The sequence below is a fragment of the Hemiscyllium ocellatum genome, chromosome 34 (genome assembly GCF_020745735.1).
Source record: "Hemiscyllium ocellatum isolate sHemOce1 chromosome 34, sHemOce1.pat.X.cur, whole genome shotgun sequence".
Lineage (NCBI taxonomy): Eukaryota > Metazoa > Chordata > Chondrichthyes > Orectolobiformes > Hemiscylliidae > Hemiscyllium > Hemiscyllium ocellatum.
Window position 1 is genome coordinate 18,136,220 of NC_083434.1, and position 12,604 is coordinate 18,148,823.

A 12,604-nucleotide genomic window follows, 5' to 3' on the forward strand; every position below is an offset into this window, starting at 1 on the left:
CCAAATCTTTTACATCATTCCTAATCTTGTCCTTGTAGGCATGTCTTTATTTGGGTTAAGTCAGTATCCCAAGATATATGTGGAGCCACTCTGACGAGGTCTACCAAGGTTAAAGATTTATGTGGACTCAGCCTGCTTCCAGTCCTGCTGAGAATAGCAATGCTTTGACCTTTTTACAGTCTTGTGTTGTGTCAGGCAGCTCTGGGGTCATTCAAGGGACAGTCAAAAGGGTATGCTACAAACAGGGGTTGGCCAATTTTCCCATTGTGCAGCTATCTGTTTCACGCAATTCCATATCCCCTCCTTTTGTCATATCATTACAATTAGTTATACAGGCATATTAACAATTTAATTGTTGATACATTGGCATAAGATAACAAGCAATCCTATTCCTACTAACAATAGTAATATTAGTAAAAAGGCCTGAAAGATCCAGTCAAACATTCTGTGAACCAATCAGTCCAACCAACTCGGTGGGTTATAATCACGGAATTCTTTGTCAATCTTTTGCATTTTATCAGGATGTCGCTTAATATGGTCATCCAGCTTGGTGATTTTCTCAGAGGCATCTGGAATGTAAATACAGCACTCCTGGCCTACACTAATGCATGTTTCTCCCTGCGAGGATAATCCAAAACCAGTCTTTTGTAATGTCATGGTATGGACAGCTACCAGCTCAGCTGAGACCTCAGTCAGTGCTCGTCCAGTTGGCCTGGCTTCTGAAGCTATTTCATTTGTCAGGTGTTCCAATGCTGAGGTCATGTAAACCAATTGAGTGGATGTCCAGCCCATTCCATACAATGGAAAGGACATCATGAGGAACTGGTGTGTTCTGGTAATGGCCCTTTTAGCTCGTGGATGGTAGTGCTTAAGGGAGATCAGGTTATGTATGCAGGGCACAACATAACCCAGATAGCAGGTCCTATCCAACTGGTAGGAAGCCATGGGTACACTTTGGTGCCGCATATAAAGTATGTGACTTATTTGAGCTGTAAAACCATTAACCAATGTCATCCAAGGTTGTAGGGTGGAATAGGCCCATGGACTATTAGAAGTTATATTCCATACTCTGGACCAATTATAGTTAAACACCCCATTATCAGAAATGTTTACTACTGGACCTTCCTAGTCCAATGTAAAAGTTACACCTGCTTTGCCCCATCAATTTTCACTTTTCTGATTTTCTAAAGCATAGGGAACCTGTAGAATTATTCGAATGGACTGTAAGGGAAGGGGGAACTGAGTCGTGATTATATGCAGGCTGCTACCATGTTGAAACTTTAGTCATCTCATAACCTGCAAATTCCCATATTCTCACATATCAGCTATATGAAATGACATCCATTCAACTGTTTCTGCTATCTAGACAGGTGGGGGAGGGGCGGGGGATAGTTGGAGAAGTAAACCTTCCCTCGAATGGATGGGGACATTCAAACCCAACACTTACTTAGACACAGTTTTTCTGCATGCAAAGACATCTGTAAATTGGTGTTTGCATGCAGTTTTTGAGTAGGTCGCTTTTTTCAAAATCAAATGCCCCCCATATGTAAAAGAATTCAGAAAGCCCAAAGAGTATCAAAAACATCTTCATGCTGTGTTTTCTCCTGGCAGAGGAGTAATCTGCTTGCAATCAGATAGATGGACCCAGTTTGAGTGTCCATCAGTTTTGACTGACGTTAGTGGTGTTAGTAAAACTTGAAAGGGACCACTCCTAGTTTCTTTCTTTCCCATACCCGTGGATACTGGGAGGCAATTGCTCCTTCCTTAGCTGAGCAATGTGACTGTTTGACCTGCGGGTGAAGAAACTTCAGAGAATGAGTTAACTGTTTGAAGTAGTTCTGCACTTGCTCACCCATTACATGAAGGTCTATGTCCTCTAGGGGTTTATCATGAGCATCCCACGGAGTCCTCATTGGCCGACCATAAACTATCTCTGCAGCTAACAGTCCAATCTACAGACGTGGAGTTACTCACACGTGAAATACTGCCAAGGGTAACGCTTTGATCCAATTTAATGTCATTTCTTTGACTAACTTAAATAATTTCTCTTTTGAAGTATTGTTGGCCTGTTCCACAATCCCTAGTGCCTGTGGGTAATATACGTAGTGTAGTTGCTGTTTAATTGAGAGTGAGTCACATAACTCAGTACTGATTCGAGCCATGATATGTGGTCCATTGCCTGAGCTTATAATTTTAGGCAACCCAAAGCCGGAAAAAACTTCAGTCAGCAATATTTTCACCACTGTATGTGCAGTATAATTAGTGGTGGGGAAGGCTTCAGTTGATTTGCTAAATACATCGATCATCTCTAAACAGTATTTATAGCATTGTACCTTAGGTAATTCAATAAAGTCAAGCTGTGTACAGGCAGAAGGGCATTTAATGCCTTTACCCTTGTTATTTTTCATGCAGATGAGGCATTGATCTAGTCGCATTTGAGCTGCTGTATTCAAATCCGGGTGCCACCAGGTTTTTAAAAGTAGGTGCAAGATTCCTCCTTGCCAAGATGAGTACAAGAATGCAAGTAATCACCAAGTACGGGCAAGAAAGAATCAGGAATACAAAGTTGACCTACTGGAGTAAGCCAGAGGTCTCGTGTCAAGCAGTGCAAGCACCCCATTGACTTCTAAAGTGTATGCTCAGAGTCAGAGTCGTCTCTTTGTAAAGTTTGAATTGCTGTTAGATCTGGCATGCCCGTCATCCCTAAAGTAGCTACTTGATTTAGAGCCTAATTCCCATCAATTAGAACCGCCTCCTTAGCAGCTGACTCAGTACAGGCATTTCCTATGTGCACCGGAGTGTCCCCCTTTGTATGCACAGTACATTTAATAACAGTCAATTGATGAGGAAGTAGAATAGCATCAAAGAGAATTTTAACCCAAAGAGCATCCTGAATAGGAGTCCCTGTAGAAGTAAGGAAGTCCTGAGGCGGCCAAAATCATGGGCAACACCGAATGCCTACCGGAAATCAGTGTAAACGTTGGCAATTTTATTGGTGGCTAGAGTACAAACTCTGGTGAGGGCAAAAAGCTCGGCTTTCTGAGCCAAGACAGAGTTCTGAAAGGCAGCAGACTCCTGAACAGCAGTGTCTGTCACAATCACATAACTTGACTGCAGGATACCATCCAGGGAAACAGAGGAACTGCCATCAACATAAAATGTAAGCTCAGGATTCTCAAATGGCAGGTCTGTCATATGTAGGCAAAGTGTAGTAAGAAAATGATTCCTAAACAAACAGTCATGTGGAGGGGCAATAAGGTCGTCAGAGGGCTGCTCCAGGAATTTAGCAGGATTTAAAGTGGAACAATAATGAAATGAGATGTAAGGGAGACCTCGTAGCGCCTCAGACAGGCTTGGATCAGGTGCTGGGTCTGCTGAGATGTTAGGAAGGTCACGATTGAGTGCGAGTGTACACCTGTACGGGCTGGTGGAGGGTCAGATTAGAAGCCACCTGCACTAATAAGTGGACAGTAGTAAGAATTTGGGTGCAGGATGGGAGGCCACAGGCAAGAGCATCCAATTTGGTGGAATAATAGGCCAACAGGTGACAAAGCTAGCTATGCTACTGTGTCAGGACACCAGTGGCACATTTATCTAGTACATTAATATACCACTGAAAGGGTCTGTCATATAGCAGGTGCCCTAAAGCTGGGGCAGTAGGCAAGGCGTCTTTGAGGGCAGAAAATGATTGTTTCGCTGAATCGGACAGCTGAACTTTAAGGGGGGGCATTCAGAGAGGAATATGGGGTAAGCTTTTTTAGTATGAGGTGGAACGTTTGAAAGCCACTGCCTGCAAAAGTTCACCAGTCCCAAAAAGGCCCTCATCTGCTTAGGATGAGGGAAGGGGGTGGGGGGGGGGGGGGGGTGGGGGGTGGAGTTTGCAAGATGGGATGAATGCGTTCTTGAGTGAGGGAACAGTCAGTCGCACTGATCAGAACGCCCAAAAATGTAACTTGTGATTGACCTTTATGAACCTTAGAAGGTAGGGCCACATATCCCCACAAAAGGAGATGCGTGAGGAGGTAAACTGTGTCCTGCTGGTTATTAACCAAATCAGGGCTAGCAAGGAGTAAAACCACCCATGTACTGAATGATCGTGGATCCCCAGGGGCCATCAGTGTCTCCAACTGAGAGTGAGGCAGCTGCGAAAAGAGGGTAGGAAAATGAATGAAGCTGTGGGAGCTGTGTCCAAGTGTACTGATTGCCTTTAAACAAAGGCAAACAAATACTGCAAGTCAGAGGCAAGTGGAATCTCGAAAAAAGCATGCTGTAAGTCAATAAGGTGGAAACACAGCTCCAGGCTAGATGCTATTAAGAATTGTAGCTGGGTTGGGGACAATTGGATGCAAAGGTTCCACAATCCGATTGGTACAGTGGAGGTCTTGGACCAAGCATCATTCGGATTTTCAGAACCAGGATGATTGGGGTATTGCAAGGTGACGGCATGGAACTAAAATTCCCTGTCAAAGGAAAGACTGAATCATGGCAGAGATTCGTTCCTCAGCCTCTGAATATAAGGAGTACTTCGGATTCAATGACAAGGGCAAACCAGGTTTCATAATATAGATCAGGGAGACATTAGTGAGACCTGCTTCGTGTTTGGACACTGCCCATTGGTCCGGAGGAACTTCTGAGGTCTGAGGCTTATCAGTGATGTGGCAGGCCAGTATGCCAGTCATGCAGAAAGACTGGGAAAAATACTCCAAGGAACCCTGAGGGAAAGATTGTCATCTAGTCACGAAAGGATCTGCTTGTTCGTGCAGAACTGCGGTTAAAAAAAAAACAGCGGTTTGGCTCTGTAGTCCTCGTGAATAGTGAGAGTCACATGAGGGGCCACGAATTCTGACTGACACCAGAGTCCCTGGGGCACCTCAACAAGGAAGGCAGAACTCTCCTGTCCCTCAATTAGGCCCATAAATATTACAGTCTGAGGCTCACTGAGGGTTGCTTGATACGCATGCTGTAGTTCAGTGGAGCAGCCTGTGTGATCATAACAAAGTGACATGAAGATCAGGAAGTTGCGAGAGCGGGCATGCGAGCCAACAGATTTTGATAAGCCGTAGATAAGTCTATCTGCAAAGTGCAGAGTAAATCACACCCAGCCAGGTTAACACCTAGGGATAGAACAGTCACGACCCTCAAACTGGACAGCAAGCGGCTGTGTAGGTGGGTAAACAGCACTTTCAACCATGAAACTAGAAACGTCCACATGCTTACCAGAGAGGGGAAATTTATACCTGTTGAACCAAAGCTAACATAGAATGAATCGCACCAGAGTTGATCAGAAAGGGAATAGGGATACCTTCAATGTTAATTATAGCTGTTGGATCGTCAGCGTGGTCTCCTGAGAGGACTGGGTAGTTAGTGTGGGCTAGTCAAACAGGGTTAGAGGTAGAGAAGGATGTCTGCTTACGGCGATAACCCTGGCCTCGTCTGCGGGGAAGCGGGGAAGCCCTGGTGTAGTGGTCCACCTGCCCACAGTTAAAGCAGTTAAAGAAGGGGATCCCGGTGGTGAAGTGCAGGTCTCTGTACCTGAGCCGGTTAGTCTGGTGTCCCGGTTCCATCATGGGCTTAGATAAATGGCGGTGAACAGGTCTTTGTACGAACTCAGAGTTGATGCAGAGTGCAGTGTCTTGTCGTGGTAAGCAGCCACGGCCATTGTTGCAGTTGTAGGGCACTGCACGTCACAGCTGGGACCTCGAATTATTATATCATTACTTTTTATACAGGACGTTACCTGGTCAGGCAAAACCAGCATTAGCTGCGCATTGAACTGAGGAGACTGTTTCCCTTCAGTAAAAGCAATATCCCCAGAATAGAGGACATATAAGTACCACAGGAGCAGTCGAAAAGTGAAGTACCGTCCTCTTTTGGGTTTGGTCTATAGTCAAGGAGTTAGAAGATGCCCATTGGCTTATGGAGTGGACGTCACTAAAAGTAGTCCACATGTCTCTGGTTGCTCCCAATTCAGCATTCCATTTTTCCCCCAGTTCAGGCGGAAGGGAGGCCTAAATAAGAGAATATTGGTCACAAGGGGTATCACCGTATATGATTGTGGTGCATCTTAAATATTCAATAAACCCTTCAGGGTCATCCTTGCGGGATGGACAGTGGGCCATGATTAAACACCGCTCCTGGGGCTTGAAGGCTTGCCAAGCCTCAATGAACCGGTCCACTTGGTCATCACAAGGCTTGCTAACAGACCTAACTAGAAAATTGGCAGAGGGTGGCAGCGGAATGAAGGGCTCCTTGTCCGCAGGCCGAAGAGAAATACTACAGAGAGACTGATCATGGGAGGTGCAGGGCTTTTGTACCGATGGGAATTGGACACAGGACCTAGTATGGTAAGCAACAGGGTCAGTGGCAGCTGCATCAGAAGTAGAAGCTAGGACTGGGGCTGTGGGGACAACGGAGAGTGTAAAAGCCTCTTTCTCATCTTTATCATTTGAATCGGGAAACATTGACATGCCAGAGTACCTGGGAGGATTCCCCTTCATTTGAACCTCCTGGGCTAGCTCTGCTTGCCTGTCACTTGCAGCTGCTTGGTTCAGGTCTTGATATCTCAAATCCCATAGTGCACATTCGAATTTTGAAATTTCCAATCTATCACTTTACCATTTTCATACTCGTCAGTTCCCCATTGATAAGCGTTATCTCTCCAACTCATTAATCTCTAGTTTTCGTGACACCTAGTCAATTCCTTTGTCCAGTTTGAAATCAGTGTTTTCCGCCAGGAACCTGCACCTTGCGTCCAGATAGCTGTATTGGCAGTTTTGCAATTTTCTAGGTCTCAAGTGCCCTCTAGTGGCCAAATGTCTTTGCCCTATTTATTGTTTAATGCATTAGATAGGCAACATAGGTTACGTGCTAGTTCAGGATATTTAGAACACATACAACAAGGGTGAATTATCCTTGGTCATATCTAAGGCCTATCCCATACTATCGTCTACAGCGCTTCGTTATTCCTGGTGCCAAAAGCAACCAAAGTCCCTCACCCAATCTGAAAGGGAAGGGTGCCTCTGATTGTTTAAAAGAACTCAAAAAAAATTCCTATGCGGATTTCCTAGCTAGCCAACGACTGGATCCCTGATCCACTGCGCTCAAATCACAGCCCACTGTAATAATTTAGAATTTCGATTTGGAAACCATCACCTGTTAGTGTCCTCTGCAAGGGATAAGAGGTCGCAGCACCCAGCCAAAGGAGCAAGACCCCCAAGGTTAAAGCTTACCTTGTGGCGCCTGTCCATCTCTAACCTCTGGGTTGTGGCTCGGTTGCTTCTTTGATCCCCCACAGAATCTATTGCAGAATATCTGGTTTTTGCTTTCTATGCCAAATGTAGTAATGGATTGAAAATAGCTACAAGACTGAGATGACACTGAACAAAAGGTCAAAAACCTGTTCCGACAAAACAATAGGTCTTTATTAACAAGGAAACTGCATACAGAGTGGCTGAATTTGGAAAAGAGAGTTGATTACAGCTGAGTTTCTACAAGTTTGCACTTAGAGAAGCAGGAATACTTATACTTAAAACTTATCAATAACTATTAATAACTATCACAAGAGGTTAGTCATCCATTAGACTGGTACATTGAATTATGATCTGGGTTATTACTTCAGAGGTTTATCATATTGACCTCCAAAACCTGGTATCCCATACATCATTCCTAATCTCATCTTTGTAGAAATGTCTTTATTTGGGTAAAGTCAGTATTCCAAGATATACGTGGAGCCAACTCTGACGAGGGCTACCAAGCTCAAAGACTGCAGTCCTGCTGAGGTTAGCAATGCTTTGACCTTTGTTATAGTCGTAACTTGTGTCAGGCAGCTCTGGGGTCGTGCAGTCAAAAGGGGTTGGTCAATTTTCCCATCCAGCAGCTATCTGTTTCTCACACAATTTCACAAATTCAATTTAAAATCTGATGATGTTGACAGCCTGAAACTAATCAGACTATAAGAATTTCGGGTATAATGAGGGTTATAAAAACGATGACATTTTGAAAATTGATCAGGAGTAACTGTCACCAAACATGAGAGCACATGTCTTCTGAAAGGGGCTCTCAAAAATAAATGTCTCAGAAGGCACTGTCCATCAAAGGTATGTTTTCCAGTTAAAACAGTGAAAAGTAAGATGACCACCCAGGAACAAGACAGCAGATTCAGGAGACCAGAAGGGCAACAGCATGAGAGACTGTATGGATTTTGAGAGCTTAAGTACGTTTAATGTTTAATAATTGTGTTATTGCAGCAGCAAGTTTATAGAGTTGGGGTCAGACAGTGATTTGTTAACAAAAAGGGGGCTCAGATTTGTTAATACTTCTTGTTTATTGTTCACTGTTTATGTTAGGAAAATAAGTTGTTATATTTTCTGTAAACTGTGGAAATTGGGGGTTTTCTTTCAATCCCTCACATTTCTAGCAGATTATAACATGAGGTGAGCTTTTCTGGGGTGTTAGTTTTATTTAACAGAGGGATTTGACTTCTGTGTCACAACAGACCTTTTGAACATACCCACACGAGGGAAAGACTTTTGCTATTCACCTTATCTATGCCCCTCATGATTTTATAAATTTCTATTAGGTCACCCTTCAATCTCCCACACTTCAGTGAAAGAAATCCCAGCCTATCCTTATAACTCAAACCCTACAGTGCCGGGGACATCCTGATAGATCTTTTCTGAATCTTCCAATATAGTAATATCCTTCCAATAGCAGGGTGACCAGTACTCCAAAGTGACCTAGCCAACATTTTGTACAACACGATGTCCCAACTCTTGTACTCAGTAGTCTGAGCAATGAAGGCAAGCGTCCTAAATACATTCTTAATCCCTCTGTTTACCTGCGATGCAACTTCCAAAGAACTATGTACCTGAGCCCCTAGGTGTTTCTGTTTGGCAACACTGCCCAGAGCCCCACCATTAACTGTATATATCCTACCCTTGTTTGTTTTTCCAAAATGCAATACCTTGCATTTACCCAAATTAAACACTATCTGCCACTCTTAAGCACATGGCTCAACTGATTAAGATTCCTTTGTAATCTCCAATAACCTTCACTATTGACTATATCACCAATTTAGGTGTTATCCAAAAATTTAATGATCATGCCTCCTAAATTCTCATCCAACTCATTTATATTAATTACAAACACTAGTGGACCTAGCACCAATCCCTGCACAACACTGCTGGTCACAGGCCTCCACTCCCACAAACTATCCTCCACCACCACCCTCTGTCTCCTGCGATCAAGTCAATTTGTATCTAATTGGTAATCGCTCCTTAAATCCCACGTGACCAGACTTGACTAATTAGTCTAGCATGTGGAACCTTGTCCAAGACTTTACTAAAGTCCATGCAGACAATGTTTACCGCTCTGTCCTCATCAATCTTGGTTATGTCCTCAAAAACCCAAGTTTGTGAGATGTTATTTCCCGTGCACAAAGCCATGCTGACTATCCCTAATTAGTCCTTGCCTCTCCAAATGTAAATAAATCTTATCTCTCAGAATCCTCCCCAACAACTCATGACACAAAAGTCGGTGGAGTTGTGGATAGTGAGGAAGGAAGTGGTAGGTTACAGCGGGATATAGATAAGTTGCAGAGCTGGGCGGAAATGTGGCAAATGGAATTCAATGTAGCTAAGTGCGAAGTCGTTCACTTTGGTAGGAATAACAAGATGATGGATTACTGGGCTAATGGTAGGCTACTTGGTAGTGTGGATGAGCAGAGGGATCTTGGTGTCTATGTACACAGATCTCTGAAAGTTGCAACCCAGGTAAATAGTGCTGTGAGGAAGGCATATGGTGTACTGGGCTTTATTGGCAGAGGAATTGAGTTCCGGAGTCCTGAGGTCATGTTGCAGTTGTATAAGACTCTGGTGAGGCCTCATCTGGAGTATTGTGTGCAGTTTTGGTCGCCATACTATAGGAAGGATGTGGAAGCTTTAGAACGAGTGCAGAGGAGGTTTACCAGGATGTTGCCTGGAATGGTAGGAAAATCTTATGAGGAAAGGCTGAGGCACTTGGGGCTGTTCTCATTGGAGAAGAGAAGGTTTAGGGGAGATCTGATAGAAGTGTATAAGATGATTAGGGGTTTAGATAGGGTAGATACTAAGAACCTTTTACCGCTAATGGAGTCAGGTGTTACTAGGGGACATAGCTTTAAATTAAGGGGTGGTAGGTATAGGACAGATGTTAGGGGTAGATTCTTCACACAGCGGGTTGTGAGTTCATGGAATGCCCTGCCCGTATCAGTGGTGAACTCTCCTTCTTTATGGTCATTTAAGCGGGCATTGGATAGGCATTTGGAAGTTATTGGGCTAGTATAGGTTAGGTAGGATTCAGTCGGCGCAATATCGAGGGCCGAAGGGCCTGTACTGCGCTGTATCCTTCTATGTTCTATGTAACTAACCCACCACTGATGTCAAACTATAGTTTCCAGGCTTCTCCTTCCATCCTTTTTTGTTAAATAAAAGCACAACACTAGCCACTCTCCAGTCCTCTGGCACCTCATTGTGGCTATAATTAATGCAAATATCTCTGCTATGGGCCTGGTAATTACTTCCCACAAAGTCCTGGGATACACTTTTCAAGTCCTGGAGATATAATCACCTTTGGTTTTTTTAAAATACTTCCAGCTCTTTCTTATCTGTAATGTGGACTGTTTTCAAGACATCAGTATTTCTTACCTCAAATTTCCTAACCTCCATTTCTTTCTCCAAAGTAGAAACTGACATGAAATATTTGTTTAGTATCTCTCCCATCCCCGATGGTTCCATCCATAGATGACATTGTTGATCTTTAAGGACCCCTGTTCTCTCCCGAGTTGCTGTTCTTTCAGTTTGCAGTGAATTAATCTATTAAAATTGCAGGCACTAAATTTGCTGTTGTTATTCTTTATGTAATAACTGAGAATCTTTCAAATTTCTGATGTATCCCTTTCTAGGCGTCTTTGGGAACAGGTTACCAATGCACTACAAGCTGGAAATATTAGTGCAGCAACTGAGAACAAGCACATTTTGGAGGAGCAGCAGAGAGCTGAGGAAAGACAGCGAGCAGCATCAAACACTCTTTGGGTGCCAAAGTATTTTCGAAAAGAGGTAATTGTGGCAACTTAATTGTCAATAGAGAACACATAGTCATTCAATAGCCCTGTATATCCTGCACTACCTGACAATAGGTTATATGAATTTTAATATTTGGTTAACAGCTGCAATAGTTCTGCACAATGGACATTTAGCAATCTGTACTAGTGCATGTTTTCCTATTTCGCTTTGAGTCCTGTTTTTTAAAGAAAAGACTTAAGGAAAATCTTAAAGGAGTAGAGTGAAGTGGACAGGTCTAGGGAAAGTATTTTGATGTTTGGTGTCTAAAACACGGAAAGCTCGACAGGGAGTGGGGAATGCAGGAGATGCCAGAGATAGAGAAGTATTGATTTTTCAGACTGTTGTAAGAGTGCAGTGATAAGAAGGAGTGACGCCATTCTGTGGTTTTAACATATTTCTGGCTGAGATAGCTACTTTTGAGGAATGCATTTAACAAAGCCGAACACTGACGATATATTGTTGGTAGATAGAATAAAATTCTAACTAGTTAAATCACTTTGTTTGTTTGCTATGTTAATAACTTACCATCATCAAATTTCACGTTTCATTTCATTCAATTCAACCTAACCATTCTTTTGTCATTGTCTGTCAGAGGCGAATTGAGGAAATCATTTGCCTTATACTCAATCCTAGGTGCAAGTGAGGACTGCAGATGCTGAAGATCAGAGTCTAGCTTAGAGTGGTGCTGGAAAAGCACAACAGGTCAGGCAGCATCCAAGGAGCAGGAAAATCGATGTCTTGGACAAAAGCACCACTCTACTCTTATACTCAATCCTATCCTTTTAAAATTGTTATTTTGACAGACAGTTAAAGGACCGCAATAATACTTTGCAGCAAAATTAAAAATGTGTGTGGTGTACTTAATTTTGTCCACAGCATTTGAAGAATAAATCACTTGCACATACATGCAGGACATAGAAGATTAATTATTTATGAAATAAAATATTTGCGAGTGTTGCATCCTGGCTGGGTTATAGTGTAGCATTTTCATATAATTTAAAAATCAGCATTCCTAAAGTTAAGATGTGCTTGTGTTGCAATGACAAGTATTTCCCATCTTGGTCTCAATGTCATAAAGCACTTGAGGTTCTGTGAAAGTACAATACATGTATTTAGGTGTACGATGGCCATTGACATTGCAGTTAGTAAGAACGGTTAAATAAGTGGTCAGCAAAGGCTTTTGTAAAATTTTTGTATATTTTCCATGGCTTATTCCTTTAGCTACTTTTACCTTAAAATTGACTCAAAAAATTTTCCTCACATAATTTGTCAACCCTTTCTGGAAAACAGAATATTCTGAATTGCTTTGTTGCATTCATAATAAACATATGTTAACAACTGATGCTAGTGCATTTTAGCTGTATTCTTGAAACAGTCAGTTGATTAGTACTCTTTTTGTACAACATTCTGGAGCTTGTGATTTAGCTAAAGTGCACAACATCTTTTTGAATGGCCCAGATCTTCTGGTATCTAGATAGTCAGAGACCAGAAATACCCTGAAAAAT

At 42.7% G+C, this 12,604-nt stretch overlaps 1 protein-coding gene across 1 annotated transcript in view; it reads left to right on the forward strand.

Moving 5' to 3' along the window:
• Positions 1–12,604, forward strand: part of LOC132832258 (oxysterol-binding protein-related protein 10-like) — a 240,495-nt gene that overhangs the window by 224,950 nt on the left and 2,941 nt on the right. Inside the window, exon 11 of the mRNA XM_060850094.1 lies at positions 10,940–11,093. Coding sequence (XP_060706077.1) covers positions 10,940–11,093 — 154 coding nt within the window. The remainder of the gene's footprint in view (positions 1–10,939; positions 11,094–12,604) is intronic.